The following is a 17,874-nucleotide window of genomic DNA, read 5'->3' as shown; positions in this document are numbered from 1 at the left end:
GTCCCACATGCTAAGAAAAGACCTGGTTTGTTACCACTTTTTTCCCCCTTTTACATGGGGGTAACAGGGCGGGCACACCGGACGCTACCCGTTATCGGGATCGCAGGGTAAGAACCTGCCCGATCTGTCCTACTTAACACCGCAGGGCAGGGCAGGGCAGCCCACGGGCTGGCCATGAGCACCGAGAGATCTCACTGAAACCTCCCCAGACGCCGCCGAGCCGGGGCAGAGGCGCTGCCCCCTCACGGAGCCCCGCGCACACCAACGCCCCCAACGCCCTCAACCACCGCGGGGCGGAGCAGAGCAGAGCAGCCCCGCGCCTGCGCGCTGCCCCCGGCGGGGAGCTATTTAACGCTGCCCGTCTCCGAGGCGGGGGTAGAGGAGTGCCGTGCTGAGGCGCCTGCGCGTTGCGGCGGAGCGCGACCCTTTTTGCGCTGCTCTCCGGGGCGGGGGGGCCGTCGCTGAGGCTAAGCCGCGGGGATGCTGAGCGCCGCGCTGGGAGGAAGGAGCGGAGGCGGCGGCGGTGTGGGGGGGCTGTGGAGGAGCCTGCGCCGCCCCGGCGGAGCCTTCTCGGCGGCACCCCCCGCGGCAGGTAGCGGGGGCATGCCGCAACCTCGGGGGGGTGGGGGGGGGAGGAGGAGGCGGCAGCTCTCAGCCCTGCCCCGCCTGGGGGCCGCGGTGTCGCCCAGCGCCGCAGCCGAGCTCTGATGCTCTCCTTTTCCCTTCCCCGCAGGTGCCAGGAGCCTGGCTTCCCGCAGCAGCTCCCTGCCCTTCCCGCAGGACCGCAGCCCCGGGCCGCGACCAAGTCAGTTTCCGCCGGCTGCGCTGTGTTACAGAGTAACCCTGTTACCACATACCCAACGCAAACACTCGCCCGGCAGCCGGGGGAAGCTCAGCCTGGTGTGAGATGGGCACAGCAGGTGCAGCCCTGGCTGGGGGTGGCAGCGGAGGGCACCCCGCTTGTGGTGGCCTGGAGCACATAGCAGTGTGTGCGGTCAGGGTAGGGGCATGAGGCTCCAGGGGTTCCCCCCCTTAGCTGGAAGCAGTCAGAACGGGATTGGTGTATTTATGTTTAACTTACACTGTTGTGTAAGCGTTGAAAGTCCTAATCAGCTAATGAAAAGCTTAGCTAAGGGAAAAACAACTAAGGAAAAGCTTTCAGGGACTGTGATAGTAAATGGGTTTCAGTCTGTTCTGCCATACAGTATGATCTCCTTGGCTGTTTGCTCCGGTTGTTACAACAGGCCAATTTATCACTACCTCTCTATATATCACTACCTTTTATTTCTACCTTCATGATAGGGACAGCCTGGTGAATTGAACTAAGCATTTAAACTGTGTCAAGATTGAATGGATCTATTTATTTTTCATCAAATATGTGTTGAAATAGATACATATAGTTATCTTGTTTACAGTAAATTCAAGATTCATGGAAACTTAGGCTATACTGAGGCAGAACAACAACAAAAAAACAGTCAAGGGAAAAAAGTTTGAGTTGGGCTTGTATAATACCAGGCACATAGAAAAAATGAGGACAGGAGAGGCTTTTGGTCAATACTTGTTCTTTTCTGATGGTATATTTTTTCTTTATTTTATTTTTTGTTCCTGCAGTGGTGGGTGGGTTGACAGCATTCCAGTACTTGGGATCAGTGCATCAGAACTGCTGTTTCTCTGATGACCAAAAGGCTTTGTGTTGTAATTGTTTCTGCAAGTTGGTGTCCTGCTGGAATGTGAACTCAGATTCTAGGAGTTTTCTTCTGTGTCTGCCTGTGCTTGTTCTAGTTTGAAGTGACTAGCAGGTCTGTCTCCTTCTTAGTCATTCACAAGCAAGCTTTTGATCTCTTCTCTTTCTTGCATTTTTGTGGACATCATCCTTATCTACGAGCATTTATGGAAAATTCACAAGGGCCTGCATCTCTGGAACAACGCTTGTACTGTCATGTTCTGTTTCAACTATAACAGAGTCCTAATCCCTGAATGGAGCATTAGCTATACCATAGTGTAAGCGATAATTAGTAAGGATTCCGTAGTCTCAGGGTGCAAATTGTCCAAACTTGAAATTTAACAGCCTTTTTACAGGCTTTTTGGGGAAAAATCTTTATGGCTTCCTGAAAGTGTTGGCTGTGGGTAGGGAACCTGTTGGCTGTGAAAGGCTGTTTTGTGTTTGTGAGAAATGGAAGTAACACTGAATGCTGGCTCAGGGAGGACACTAAGGTTTCTAGTGCTAGTGAGCAACTAAATAAGAATGTATTTTCAAATGGAATGCAAAGAAGAGAGGAAGGTGGGCCCTTCTGGCTAACTAACAAATGATATATTTTTATTTTTAAATTTTAATTAATGATAGCAATATTATTGTGAAGCAGATGGACTTAGCTATTTAAAAGATAAGTGTATGCTTAACTGTTTGCCTAACTAGAGCCAATTTGCTAATCTTGAGGTTACACTGGAGGATCTGTGATGCTTACCTGGCAGTAGCGCAAGTCTTTTCCAGCACTGGGATTTTTCACTGAGGTGTGCAAATGTTGAAGAGAGGTGGCAGTCTGGGTTTTCCTAAAGGGTTTGAAATGTTCAAAATACGTGGTTGTTCTTAGACAAGCTTGTTAGCCTGTTTTCAACATGCTGCTTGGTCTGCATATTGCATTAAAAAATAAAACCCATTAAACTCAAATCTCTCTGGAGTGATTTGTAGTAATTGAGGGGAAATGTCTTAAAGATGAAGAATGGTATGTGAATGTTTTTAGAGAGAGCAGTACAGTGACTGAAAAAGTAGCAGAAGCCTTGAATTCTCAATGCTTCTTCATAGCTCTGTAGATTTTTTTTTTATATATAAACATATTAAGATTAAAAATCATTGGTATTAAAAATAAAGAGCATTGGGGGGGGTGTTGTGATAGGTGACTCTGATCTGACAGGGGGTATGGGGTGCAGGCAGTCATGGTTGCACACCTCTGTGTGGCTCTGAAGATGCCCTGCACTTTGAAGGGATTGTAGTTCCTTCCTCTTGTTCTGTAAGTCTGTGCTCGAGTGAACTGTTTTCTACATGGTTTTACATCTTCTTTTACCTGACAAACGCATAAAACTAATGCAAGTTAGTGCTGTGTAATTTTGTAATGTGTCTGGCCAGGTGCTGATAATTTTTTTTTTTTGTGGTAGAAGCCCACCTTACAAAAAAGTAATGAAATCTCCATTTGCATGGGGCAGTGAAGTGTTTGCATTCCCAGTCTGCAGGTCAAAACATTGTTAGCATAAGAAAAACTTCCTTATTCGAGGCTACGTGAAGATATTTGCAAACCTGTTGTCTAGATGATGTGACTGTTTGCTTTGCCATGCCACTGCTGCTGTTTCTCAAAGCTAGTCAGGCTGGAAGCGGTGAGGAGGGAAAGGAGGAGAGAACTGTGGTTTGCTAGTAGTCCTGCCTGTATAATTGTCATTGAGAATTGAAAGAGAGAATTAGTGTTTCCTTGGTTCATACACTCTACCTTCAGTTTTGTAACTTCTCTTTTGAAATGCAGAGACTTTGTGTTGCAAGTGCATGGGTCTCCAGGTCAAACCACTTTGCTGCTGTGGATACTGTGATTCACATTGATCTGTTATCCATTAATTTTAGTTTGTCATTCAAATGTTTTCCATGCTTATCTTGGATCTTTCTTCAGGTTAGTCTTTAAAAGATGTGTGTTTGTGGTTGGTATATAAAAATACTCAAGGTAGTTTTTACTGTAGAATTCATGGATATCTACAATAGATTCTGCTGTATTAGCTATACATTTTTTCAATTTTGAAAGGCTTTAATAATAATGTAATATAATCCTAATAACATACCTGTAAAGAAAGCTTTATTATCTTGTATTTGGGGAGGGAGGATGATGAGTTACAAGAAGGGTTTCAAACTTCCAATCAGAAACATCTTGGGGAAAAAAAATCAGGAGTGAGTTACTGTTTTCTCTTTCTTGTCAGGTGCTAGTAATGTAAAGCCACTGGATGGCGTGAAAATTCTTGACTTAACAAGGTTTGTGTTTTGTTTATCACTTGGAAAGCTCTGTCTAGATGCGGGTATTGTAGTAGGAAAAACTAAGAATCTTCTTACAATATTACAGGGTGCTTGCAGGGCCCTTTGCTACGATGAATTTAGGAGATCTAGGGGCCGAAGTCATCAAAGTGGAAAGGCCAGGTAAGGTTTGTCTTTATTTTAGCTATGGTAAGAATGTGTTCCAGTTTAGCAAATGATTGATTGTGTATTTGGAATTGTTGTCTTCCAGTGTACCTCAGATTATTAACAACAATTTGTTTTGTGGTAATGTTGTGGGATGTTTACTATGGACTGAGAATGTAAGTCTGGACTCTGAAAATATTTAAAAAGACAATGCTATGTTGCATTGATGACTGTTTTTGTTTACAGTGTGTGTATGGTATTGGCTAAGAAAAACTTTATTTTGTAGCTATTTCTCTATATTTTTTAAAGCTATAGCTCTCAAATTTCTGGAATACTCTGACATCATTGCTCTATTTCTGGGGTGATGGGGAACTAGTTACTAGTAAGTTTGCTTGCACATATATGTTCTGTTTGCTTTAACAATGTACTCTGTGCATGTGTGTTTTATTAAAAACCCAATACATCTAGGGAAGAGTGTGAGAAGATTGAAGTTGTAAGATCAGGTTCCTTTTTTCCAGATATTAAGGTACAAACAATACCAAATCATCACTTCCTAAAATAGCTTATTCCATCATTCAAAATTAAATTGATGTGTTGAGTTGTTTGGACTTCGAGGTTTCAGTTTGGGCATGGGCATGCTTAGATATTTAGAATTTCTTGTAATGTGGGTTTAAAACGGAGTTGTAACTGTAGAGTGACATTTGAAATTTGACATGCGAACAGAAACTTCCAGCAAGGATTTACATAGGAATTATGAGTCCCCAGTCAGGATGCACAGATTTGAGGCTCAATAGGTTTATAATATACTTTCATTTTTTTCTTCCCTCAAGGTAATTTTTTTCATACGTTGGTAAATTCATTATATTAGGAGCTACTGTGGTGGCTTTACTCAGCTGGGAAGCTAAATTCTGCCACAATCACACTCTCACTCTCCCTCCTCAAAGGGAAAGGGGGGGAAAAATATGATGGAAAGGGCTCAAGGCTTGAGGTAAGGACAGGGAAATCACTCAAAAATTAATCTCACTATGCCAAGTCTGCTTTGCTTGTGACGATAATTGATTACCTATTACTAACAAGCTAGAGCAGTGAGAAACACAAAACAAACTGAAAACACTTTTCCCCCCCCCTTTCCACTCTACTACTTCCTTCCCCTGGGCAGTGCAGCTACATATATAAGCTATCAAAGTTTTTGCTTTTTTTCTAACAGCAGGAAATTATATAGAGAACAGTAAAACAAGAATGATATAGCAGTTTAAACTTAAAACAAACAAAGCCCAAACAAGTACAGGAATCATAAGAATTGGATGCTAAGTCTGAATAACCTTATTGCATGGTCACAATTGTTCATTATGTGAATTATTAAATTCACAATTATTTTCTAACTATTAAAACGTTACTAGGAACAGTATTACTACTGATACTTAGCACTTTAGACTTTATATGGTGCCTTCTTTTTGAATCCTTTGGGGCCCTCAAGTTAGGGCTCAGTATTATCATCATGAAGATCTTTGCTTGATTTTTTTTTTTTTGGTGGCCTTAACTCTTGTTACTGTAGCAGAGTGGTGCAAGTGTGATAGAGGAAACATACTCTTTTTTGAGAGACAAAATAACTAATCTGCCTTTACAGTTCTTTGTAGTGTATCCTATGTGTTTACCATAATAATTGAATGCCTGTGGCACATTTAAACCTTTCACTCCTAGATTTTTTTCATCTATGAAGTGTTGGAATTTGATGTGTAGCTAACGCATAGGAGGTTGTGCTGGTATGAACCTGTATCTGTGAAGATGATAATCTAAGTTTTGGCTTGTCCGTTCTTGGTATGAGAATGAATAGCCACAAGACGGGTCTGCTGTGTTTGTGTGCACAAGTGAAGTTTTTTTTATAAATAATAGAATGGTTTGGGTTGGAGGGGACCTTAATGATCATCTAGTTCCTATAAAGGTATAAAAGTAAACTTTGATGCACTTTGATTTCACATAGACAGCATGAAAGTAGGCTTTACTGTTAGCATTCAGTATAATAGAATCTTTTTGTAATTAGATTCATGTATTGGCAATTACTATCTCAGTTCTAATATGTAATTATAAGGAGGGATGACTGTAGCTCTTCATTTCTATGTCATCCTTAGAGTTTCCTGAACTCTACACAATTTACATATAAACTGCAATGACTTAGGTTAACTTTTTTTGTGTGTGTTAGTTAAAGCTCTTTTTGCATGCAAGCCATTAGATTTTACAAAAAGAAACAAATTAAACCACACAAACAACACCCTGCCCTTCTTCGTCACTGTCCCCCCTAGTAACCAACACCTAATAAAATTGATGCCTTTTTTCAGGAATCAGTTATACTCACACAGATTTCTTGAATTGGAGGTTAATTACAACTCCCTAATGAGAAATTTTCTTTATTCTCTTTATCGTGGGCCAATACTGTCTCTGGGTTTAAAGCCAAACACTGTGCTGCTGCTAGGGTTTTGAGTCTTTGCTCTTCTGTGATCACTGAACCACAGAATGGCTTTGATTGGAGGGGACCTTAAAGACTATCCAGTTCCAACCCCCTGCCATGAGCACGGACACCTCCCACCAGACCAGGTTGCCCAAAGCCCCATCCAGCCTGGTCTTGAACACCTCCAGGGACAGAGCATCCACAGCTACTCTGGGCAACCTGTGCCAGTGCCTTACCACCCTCACATTGAGGAAGTTTCTTAGTGAGTGAGTCCGTTGCCAGCCTTCCTGTAGGCCCCGTTTGGGTATTGGAAGGTGGCTATAAAGTCTCCGTGGAGTTTTCTCCAGGCTAAAGAACTTCAACATTTCTCAGCTTGTCTTCACAGGAGAGGTGCTCCAACCCTCTGGTCATCCTAGTGGCCCTTCTCTGGACTCATTCCAATCTTAATTCTAGTGCTCAATGTGACTGAGATTAACAAGCTTTCACTGTGTGTTTTCAGATGCAGTAGATTTCTGTCACTACTTTAGAGTCTGGCTGGACTCTGAGTAGTTAGCTTCATAGATAGAACTTACTTCAGAAATGGAAGAATATTTGTGTGTGTTTTAGCTTAACATAACAGTTTTTCCACTCAACACTTGCACTTGATATAAAAAGAGCTGTTTCTGAGATCTGCTGAGGACTGAGTAATGGTAAAGCAAAAAAAAAAAAAAAAGCCCCACCTCTTCTTCATTCAGTTGGAGTAGCTACATTTTTAGTTCTTAAAACCATACAGGAATAACAAGCCACATGGCATTCAGTCCAGTTCTAGAATTACACCCTTCATTTGACTTCTAGTTTAAGCTTCATTACACATTTGAGGCATGTAACTATGCCACAGGAGCTGCGCATCACATCAAGTTTCCATGTTTAAATTTTCTTTACTTTTCTTTGGTATTGTCTTTAACAGTTCTTTTCAAAACTAATAAATCATACTGTTGAGATACTAAGACATATGACATGTCTTGTATTTTATTTTCAATAGGGAATATAAAGCTTTTTTTGGTCATCTAACAAAACATTGAACGTCTATCAGAAGTCTTGTCACAGCAACCTATGGATCCTCCTTAGTCATTTGCTGTTTGAAATGTTTTCACATTAGCAACAGGGCAGCAGATGCATTAATTTGATGAGATGGACAGTGGTATTTCAAATACCACTGTAATTCTATAGTAAGAATGGAGCAGTGTTGATGATTAGTATGAAGTAATTAGTTTGGAGATTGACATTCAGGCTTCTCAGGCTGCTTTTCTCCTTCAACCACCAAACAAACTCTTCAAGAGCAGGAATGCCAATCACTTGACATTCAGTTTGAATGTCAGTCATGGATAATCTCATTTTTCTGTGAGTTGTCTATAATCACAGGAGTGTTTATTTGTAGAGGATAGTAGTCACACTAGCATCCTATGTGGAAAGTATTACTGAAATTTTGTTTAATTGGCTCAAGATAGGAGCATATAAAAGCAATACTACTTTTTTTTTTTTTTTTCCCTGAGCTTCCTGCTTGAACCAAGATAGTTCTTTGAGATAATAACCAATACAAATGTTGATGAGTATAATTTACTTCTGTATAACTTCTGCCACATTTGAGTTTAGATGGCTGTAACCTTTAGGTGTTCTTCCAGTGTGTAGCATGATATGGTAGTGGTTATATTGTGTTGGACCAAAAGTTCTTTAGGTTGCTAGTGTTCGTCTTCTGTATTGCCTCACTAAGGAAAGTTTTCACTCCCTTAAAGTTAACAAGCAGTTAAGGCAGTTATAAGTTATAAGCAGTTTCAGCAGTTATACTGAAATAGATAAAGAGAGATCGTGCATGCTTACTAGCACTTGGGATCATGATTATATCAGAACTTAAATTTAGTTTTAATTCTAATTAGATTGAAACTAAAACTGGCAATTAAAATAGATTGCCAGTCTTCATGACATTTAAAAAAAGTTTAAAATTGGAAATTAAGCACAAATGAATCAGTGACATCAGCTGCAGAAGCTTGAATTCCATTTTCTCTTTCTGTAAGGCAAGAGAATTTCTGAATGGTGGAGCACTGTAGGAAGTGTTTCTTTTTGGTGCTGTTCTGCAGTGTGCAGCTCAACAACTTGTTGATTAGTGGTATCATGACTTTGTGTCTGGAGTGTTTCATGAATGGCTTGTTGACTGTGTGAACAAGAACGTCTGCTAAATTCTTCCAGATTTCATGAAAGAATGGCATTGTAGCTCTGCTTTAAGTTAAAAAGGAACTAAAAATACAGCCGGCTCCCCAGTGCATTTATTTGCATTTTAAAATGAAAATAATCATAGTAGGAACAAGGCAACCTGTTTCAAAATCATCACAGCAGAACCAAAAACAAAATTTGCTTTGCTTAATCATATTCATTCTTAGGTGCTTTCTGAAAGAAATGTCCTGGAATATGTATGTTAATCTTTTTTCTTTTTTTTTCCTGCCTACTAATTGAAATTTAGAAGGTGTAAATATTACCTGGGGGGGGGGGGGGGAACAAGAAAACAACCCTTCTTGTTCCTTTTGTGTTTTGTGAGTGTAATACAGAATAGTTATATAAAAAAAAAAAAGTAAAAAAATGTGATGGTATTTCTTTCAGGAGCTGGTGATGACACAAGAGCTTGGGGCCCACCTTTTGTTGGAAAAGAAAGTGTTTATTTTCTCAGTGTCAATAGAAATAAAAAGGTAAATGAAGTGCTACATTGAAGATTAATCTGTTGTAATTGCAATTAAAGATGTAGTTCTTCTCCTTCAAATTATTTACATTTGGTCTGGTATAAAGGCTGAACTCTTTACAGTACATTATCACATTATCATTGACTTAAAACTAAGTGAAAGTGAACAGTAAAACTGTAAGCGAAGATGATTAACAGAGAACTTCACTCGTTTAATTTTCTGAGATGTACTTTATAAGAATATAATTTGACTTCATTTGATTGTTAACATATATAATGGAGTAATAAATTACATTGGCATTAATTATGTTGTCAAGGTGAATACATTCCAGGACAAAAATGAAGTATTTCAAACAAAAAAGGCTGTTAATCTCTGGTATGCTTCTGGGGTCAGCTGAGGCAATTTCAAAATACAAGAGTCGTCCTGCTGGTCTTCAGTTGCTGGTGCAAATCAACTGAAAATTAACCCTGATGAAATTCAGGATTATTACTTCTTTTAAGATCATTTTTTTTGGGATGGATCACCTGAGCTGACCTGCCTTACCTGGCAGCTGGAGATGTGGGAGAGCAGGCGGCATACTGTAGTTAGGTTGACTGAGTATAGTTTGAAACTTGAGGATTAATATGAAGCTTCACAAAGTGCCTGAACTGTTTAGTGGCTTGTTGCCATTGCAACAAATGTTTCTGGTGTCCCCATGTGTACTTGCAGTAGTAAGTGCTGTACAAACATACAGTGAGCAGACCACAGTGCAGCTCCCAGTTGCACATCCATCAGGCTTGTTCTGTTGCTTGTCTGATTCTGAGACCATTAAGCCTGCTTTACCAACAGAAAATTATTTTTAGGGGTGGAGTGGGGTTAAAATTTGTTTATTTAGCTGTAGTGTGAAACTTAACTGTTGGTTGTGTTTAGAAGAAGTTGATAATCATTAGAAGAGCTTTTTACCTAATGACTTTTTTTGTCTCCAGAGCATAGCTATCAATATGAAGAATTCAAGAGGAGCAAAAATAATCAGGGAGGTAGGTTTTAATGGAATGTAAATCATGCCTATTTTATATTGGTTCGGTCCTGTGTAAGAAAGAATAAACTCTGCATAAACTCTCAAGTATAAGATATCTGATAATTAAAAATATGTATATATGCAGTTCACTTCCTAAATACTTCTTAAATTGCAGTGTAGAGGCAATAAACTGTAGTTTTGCATGCAGAAAAGTTTGGTGCACAGTGTAATTTATAATGATTTTAGATAAAATTTACTTAAACTTCATCAAAAGCTTGAAATGAAATATTGCGAGAAGAAGGTCTAACAATCTAGTGCTTAGCTGGTGCTGTGTTAGATCTTACTGTACAACTTCATCAACCTATCCTGAAACTCCTTCCAATGAAGTCAGCAATGAGCTCACAGAAGGAGAATTGGGTTACACTCCTTGCACGTTTCAGAGTGTTACAGTTTATTCACAACTTCACTTAAACTCCAAAGATTTCTATGTAAGCCAAGGATTTCCTGGTTCCCTCTCTCCGTGCTCTTTGCAGAACAGAACCATTCATTACTGATTGTTATGAATTTGTATGTTTATCTTCTAAAGGTTTTGGAAACAGACAGGCCATTAGGAATAACACAGATGTATTTTTTGGATAAAATAGTCACATTCTAAATAAGGGTTTAATGAGAAAGTTCCTCCCAGAAAACCATTTAATAAAAAAACACACCACCCTAGTTCTCTTTGACATTTGGGAAAAGAAATGGTGAAGGGAAGAAAAATTACTGTAAGCAAAAAACTGAACTGGTTTGACAAAGTTGAAGACATCTGGGACTATGAGTCAGGATGAACTGGAGGAAGGATGGATGCAGCATTAGCTTCTTATGTGTGAATGCTACTATTTATGGTTACGAAATTGCTTTTTTCTCATCTCAACATTTGTGCAGGAAGGGGGCTGCTTGATTTTGTTGTTAAATGTACAACTTCCTTCTGCCTGCAACATAGAGCACCTCTACATGGTTTGTGCCACTGAGTGGCTGGTGAATTAAGAATTTACAGTATTATAACCTTTCAGCTTGAGGCTGAGTTCAAACCCCACATGATTTTTGTATCAAAGTAGCACCTTTCCTATCACTGTTCTACTTCACTCAGTGACAGCTGTGGAAGAATTTGGTGCAGAGGTCTTGACATTCTAATACTGCAGCTCAAATGGAACCAGAGTATATTCTCTTCCATTCGGATTTTCTTAAGAATAAGAGTATTATATATAAGAGGCTATCATTTGTTTTCAGCTGTCTTTTGGTAACATCAGGAAAGATGTGTAAAGAATTGAGTGTTGTTCAGCAGTATGTTTCCTATAGTGTAAAGTAATGTTTGTGTCTGCAAGGTATCTAATGGCCAGAGAAACTTTGCATTTGGGGCATTGGTTACTCACAAATAAATACAAATTGTGTCCTGGGCTGAAGACCTACAAAGAAAAGCGATGAGGTTATAATCACTTTCCTTTATTAAGAAAGATAGCATGGCTAGAATAAGTCATTTCCTCCTTTCCTGTAAATTCTATATATGTGGAAGAAGGTCAATATCAGAATCCAGAATCATATTAACAAAGGAATAGAGTCTTGAGGTATATGAAAAAAGCACAACTTTGATAATTGCATCAATATTATCAAGTATGCAGAAGAAACCCATTAATCAACTGACCAGGATTTGGCACAGTACTTAAAAATTAACCCTAGAAAAAACCCACAAAACAAACCACACTTGCCCAAAGGTCTGTTCTTGCATAATTATGTGATTATTTTACACTGAAGTTCCTCCTCCTACTTTGGTGCTCTGTTTTGTTTCTTTATTCTGTGGCACTTGTAGCACTGTTTTCCTTCCCAATGCTTTTAACTTGCTGTTAACTGCCTTCCAAATACTCGAATGTCTCACTGAATGGAAATGATTTTTCTCTACAGTGACGGTACGTGCACTAATACCATCCTCTGACACATAATATAATCTTTTTAGAGCATTATTCAGCAATTTTCAGCATTGTGTTTTAAGAAACTTGGATACCTTTCTCCTGAGTATTTAACCTTAACTAATTAAATTCTGTGTTTAGTCATGAAGGACTTAGAAGTTGGATGGGGAGCTGATGGCACTCCTTCCTCCTGTTCAATTTAGCTGATAGGTCAGCATGTGTCATGAATATGGTCATCTGATTGTGTGCATATACACACATTTCTCTGTGGAGTACTTGTTTCAAAAAATCTTTTTGAAGGCAATGAATAGCCTGCTCTGTCAAGTCAGTAGCATCGTGTTGTTTATATTTAATTTAACGACTAGTTGGCATGCATGATACCTTTTTTCTGTCCTGAGGTTGAACATATCAGTGTCTGATCTGAAGGATATAGTATTTCAACTCGGGTCTGCGTTCTATTGCTGTTAGTACAATCAGAAGTACAAGTGATCAGCTGTGGAGGGCTTGTAGAACACAGTATGAAATTTCAGTTGACAATGGACTTAAAACCCATTGATTTTAAGAACGTGCAATTGGTTAGGATCAGAGTCTGAGTTCAGTTCTTGCCAATAGCAGAACACTGGGTACCTCTTAGAGTTCGCTGAGCATCAAAAGAGATGCATACTAGGCAGACACTGACTTGTACATTAAAGACTCATTCCAAGAGTAATGAGAATATTAGTGGCAGAGCTGGCACAATATTTGTAAGATATCTATAACATTATGTTCATCTCTGTAAGAATATATATACACACTGCTAGACTGGTCCTAAATCATTGTATCTTCACTTCACATTGTAATCAACCATATATGTTGCCATATCCAGAGGTATTGAACTCTATTTTTTTTTAGCCATCTTTTTTTTCCCCTTAGTGAATTGTAGGAGATAGTTCTTCAGTATGAGATGGGCAACGGATCTCAAACCAGCCTATACCATTGCTGTACATTTGATAGATTACAAAGTATAGTGAAAACAGTACGCAAGTTGTAACTGATTGCTTTTCTTGGATTAATTTAGCTAAGGTTGTAGTTTTGCCAATTGGAAAAGTATTTAATGTATGGACTGTGAAAGATTTAGAGAGAAAATAAACCCCCCTTGGCTCTCTTTTTCATAAAGGCATGACATTAAACAACTAACAGCTTCCCCCACTGCATTGCCCTTAATTTATTTCTGTGGTTGGATCTGCTGTCCTGCACAGAGGATTGGGACAGTCATAGATCTGTCTGAGCTGCTTCTGTTTTTACTAGGCAATGCTTGAGCTCTGTGGAAACCTTATCTTCTTGAGAACTGTCCTGTGACAAATGCCTGCTTTTTTATTAACTGTCGTAAACTTATGCCCTTCTATGGAGGCCACTTCTATTGAATAGTGTTTTTTTTTTTTTTAAAAAAAAAAAGAGCCATTTGTCCACATAGAAATCCAGCAATACTTATTTAGAATATGGAGACTCATATTGTAATGGTTTAAAACTAGTGGTCCTAGCAGTTCTTGACACAGCCCCTTGAAATAGCTTACAACATGCATTTTAAAATCCACTTTTACCTTATGCTGAACTTAATTTCTGTAAATTTTACTAATGTTTCATCCATGCTTCCAGTTAAACCATTCATAATTTGCATGCCTTCTTGACTGAATAAGAATCAGTTTGTCTTTCCTGTTAAATATTTATTGGCTTAGCTGTTTCTTTGGCCTGAGATTCAGCTAAACAGTGTACACACTAGAACAAAAATGCTTATGATTGCTGATACGATGACACTAATTTATAGAAGCTGGCCCAATGTGCTGTATATATTGATCAGACAGCTGCATGGTAGTTCCAGAAAATGTGACTCTGATGGTCTTGAAATAACATTAAGAAATGAAATGTTTTAGATCATGCTTAAAGATGTGTGCAAAGGCATGTTTCTTTCAGGGAATAACTTTTAAATTCCTATAAAAGAAACAAAAGAAAACAACCCACAACCAAACAGGGGAAAAACTCCGAAACTATGCAACTCTGCCAAGCACTACTTATTTCTGTTAATGTGTAGTTCTTAAGCTTCAGAAGTTTGCAATATTATATTTAAACTTGTATACATATTTCTGTTCATAATTTCTATAAGAATAAAAAGATGCAACTTAAAGCCTATCAAGGCCATATGTTAATCTGTAACTTCACTAGATTTTGCACTAGATCATTCATTTAAATGTGATGCGGAAAATCATGCTGCAGAGTTTGATATCACTGTTCTAATTGAGGTGATTTTAAGATGTTCATGTTAACCCCATAACATTTTTGGGCTATGTATTTTGTTTCTACATACAGAAAGTGGGATATATAGCCTCTGTTCCAGTAAGTGTAATGAATCATTTTAAAATGTAAAAATAAACAACAAAATAAAGGTGTGTGTCGTCATACCCCCAACGTTTTACAAAACTATAAGGTAGAGAAAACATGAAAAATAAACATGCATTCTTTTCCCCTTCTTTCCTCAAGCTAACTGCAGGTATAAAGTTGGTGACTGTTCTGTAAATTTTGGTCAAGTATTTGGAAATTAATGTGATTCTGCTAATATTGTTGCAGTTTCATCTAAAAGCTTTAGGATTTGGTAGTTTTTTTTTCTAGACACAGCATCCCTAATGTGTAGTTTGCAGACATGCACAGTCTAACAGACCAAAAAAATCTCTTTAGGTTTGAATTCTGTTCTGTCAGAAAGACAAGAACCATCTTGATTAGTGAGATGTCAAGTTATATGAAGAATTTATTGAACTTTTGGAAGCTCATTAACAAATCTTACTCTTCTTTTCTAAAGCTTGCAGCTGTGTCTGATGTTTTTGTGGAAAACTACGTCCCTGGGAAACTGGCTGAAATTGGTCTAGGTTATGAAGACATTAAAAAGATTGCTCCTCACATAGTGTACTGTTCAATAACAGGTATTGTAATTTCAGTAGCTTGTGTTATTGTTCCTTTATTCCACTCATCTTGTTATAAGTCATGTAGTAATATCAAGGTATGTTATTTTGATGTCAGTTAAGTTAAACTGGAAGATAGAAAACAAGTTTAATTCAAAAACATACAGAAAAATTGGGAGGCAGAAATGATATCAGCACCTTGTAAGGTGATCAACAGTGACAATAGTAGACTGCTGTGCTCCTATTTGCCACAAAGGAGCCAGCATTGGTGGGGTTCCTTGAATTTTGCTTTAAACAGATTGATAACTCATTTTCCTCCATTGGTTTTACTGAACCAGTTTTCATTGCAAGTTTCTAATCTAGTCATTTCGATGTTTACTGCCCTGAAGCATCCTTCTCTCTTCAGAGTTATCTAGTTGAATGTTCATGGAAAGGAAGTAGACACGAATATCAGGGCATGCATGCATGTTAGAATTAAATTAAAACATAGAAGTTTGTTTTTAGCAATTCACATCTTGTTTTTAGAAGTTAACATCTTTAGCTTTTTGATGACTGTGTGTTTCCCATTTAATGGTAAGCAAATGAGTTTTTTTAGTCTGTGATATATTTTTCATGCTTTTATGCTTTTTTGAGCCCTTAAGAAGACAAGGGCAGAAAGGCGATTATGTTCAAGACAGACTTAACAGGTTTCACAGCCAGTCTTTATGTATATTTTGGTTGGTCTGCGGTTAGTTACTGCAGTGGTTTTCACATTTGCATGTGCATGTAATTTATCATTAGTAAATTGAATGTTTTTGTGTTTTTAGTTGCTGTACAGTTGATGAAAGAATAAAATGATACCCCTCTTGCAATTTATTTGTGATGGCTTGGCCTTTGATTTGGTAAATCTTCTTTTCCTCATGCTGCACATGTCAACTTCTGAGTGCTTTTTTATGGTTGTGATATTAGATGAAAACTTTGACTGAAGTAAGAAACTACTTCATTTCACAGCTTAGGTGGAAAAGGACCACTTGAGTTCATCTAGTCCAACTCCCCTGCTCAAGCCAGGTCACCTGAAGTGGGTTCCTCAGGACTGTGTCCAGATGGGTTTAGAGTATTTCCACAAATAGAAACTCCACAGTCTCTGGACAATCTGTTCCACTGTTTAACATTTTGTCATGATGAAAAATATTTTGTGTTCAGGTGCAATGCCATGGGTTTTTAACTTTTGCCCATTGCCTCTTATCATCCAATGGATGCTACTGAAAAGGGTCTGGCTCCCCCTTGTTCACTCCCTCCCACCAGGTATTTATATTCATTGGTAAGAATCCCCTGAGTTTTCTCTTTTTCTAGGCTAAAGTGTCAGCTCTTATCCTTTCCTCATGTGTCAGATACTGCAGTCTCTTAACCATTCTGTGATTCCATGAAGATGATTAAGGTTGTAAGGGACCTTAAAGACTATCCAGTTCCAACCCCTCTGCCATGAGCAGGGACACCTCCCACCAGACCAGGTTGCTGAAAGCCCCATGCAGCCTGGCCTTAAACACTTCCAGGGATCGGACACCCACAGCTACTCTGGGCAATCTGTTCCAGTGCCTCACCGCCCTCACAGTGAGTAAGTTCTTCCTTATATCTAATCTAAATCTCCCCTCTTTTAGCTTAAAGCCATTAGTCCCTGTCCTATCACTCCATGACCAGGAGTCCCTCTCCAGCTTTCCCATAGGCCACCTTTAGGTATTGGAAGGCTGCTATAATGTCTCTCCAGAGTCTTCTGTTCTTCAGGCTGAGCAAGCCTGAATTTTCTCAGCCTGTCTTCATAGGAAAAGTGCTCCAGCCCATTGATCATCCTCTGTCATATTCAGCTTTAGGTTAGCCTTGGCTTTCCTAACACTTTGCTTGCACTACTGCAAGTTGAGAAGAACAAACTGGTTTATTTCTAAACTCTGACCTGATTCAAGATACTACAGCTCAAAACTATTTAGTTTACTGTACTGCATTCAAATATCACTTGCTTTTTTGGAGCTGTGGAATGAACGCTAATGTAGGAATATTTAGCTTTAAAAAAAAAAAGATTGTAAAAAGGTCAAAACTAAAATATTTGCTGACAAAAATTGCTTACTGCATAAGCTCAGATTAAAATGTGAATGCCTATGGAAAGAGACCAAAATAATTTTTTCCGTTGTAAACAAATAAGGTTAGACAAATAGCAAAGGAGGTTGTTAAATGCAATGAAACATTTCAGTAGTAATTATGATTCTATGTGTACTGCTAATTATTATGGAGAATGCTAGGGGAGTTTCTGTACTTAAGCCATTTTCTGCAAGGGTTCAATTTGAGACATTGTTAATTTGAATATTAAATATAAAAGCCTTCAGAACAAATTAGTAAAATGAATACTTATAAATCATCTGTATCAGTATATTGGAGCAAGGTGAAATTTTGTTGGAGCCTGTGTTATTAATATGCATCATAACTTTGCCAAGGAAAACATACAAAAAGTTAACTGACCACACTGAACTGTTCATGTAAACATATGAATCATTTCACTTTTCTGAAGCAGATGGGGGAACCTTATCAGTAATCCTTCACTTTATAAGGTACTTCTCATTCCTTTGCTTGCTGTTCATAGCATTCAAATGCTTTTCCTCTTTCTTCTTGTTTCTTAGATGTGGAAGCCGATTAAAAATGAGGGGATTTGGGCACAGAAATCTGTCTATA

The 17,874-nt window shown here is 38.7% G+C and overlaps 1 protein-coding gene across 31 annotated transcripts in view; it reads left to right on the top strand.

Moving 5' to 3' along the window:
* The first annotated feature begins 361 nt into the window (after positions 1–361).
* SUGCT (succinyl-CoA:glutarate-CoA transferase) overlaps positions 362–17,874 on the top strand; it is a 320,240-nt gene continuing 302,727 nt past the window's right edge. For 27 of the 31 annotated variants that reach the window (XR_011094048.1, XR_011094047.1, XR_011094049.1 and 24 more), the window contains exons 1-8: positions 362–592; positions 734–805; positions 3,955–4,006; positions 4,095–4,168; positions 9,228–9,313; positions 10,270–10,320; positions 15,078–15,198; positions 16,360–16,461. Coding sequence is in view for 28 of the 31 variants with exons in the window: in XM_068674916.1 (XP_068531017.1) it covers positions 481–592; positions 734–805; positions 3,955–4,006; positions 4,095–4,168; positions 9,228–9,313; positions 10,270–10,320; positions 15,078–15,198; positions 16,360–16,461 (670 nt within the window). In the remaining 3 variants the exon portion in view is untranslated. The other 4 variants (XM_068674931.1, XM_068674912.1, XM_068674919.1 and 1 more) reach the window with 4 other exon arrangements.

The sequence above is a fragment of the Anas acuta genome, chromosome 2 (assembly GCF_963932015.1).
Source record: "Anas acuta chromosome 2, bAnaAcu1.1, whole genome shotgun sequence".
NCBI classification, from domain to species: Eukaryota; Metazoa; Chordata; class Aves; order Anseriformes; family Anatidae; genus Anas; species Anas acuta.
The sequence above is the reverse complement of the archived record's forward strand: the minus strand, read 5'-3'. Positions and strand labels throughout refer to the sequence as shown.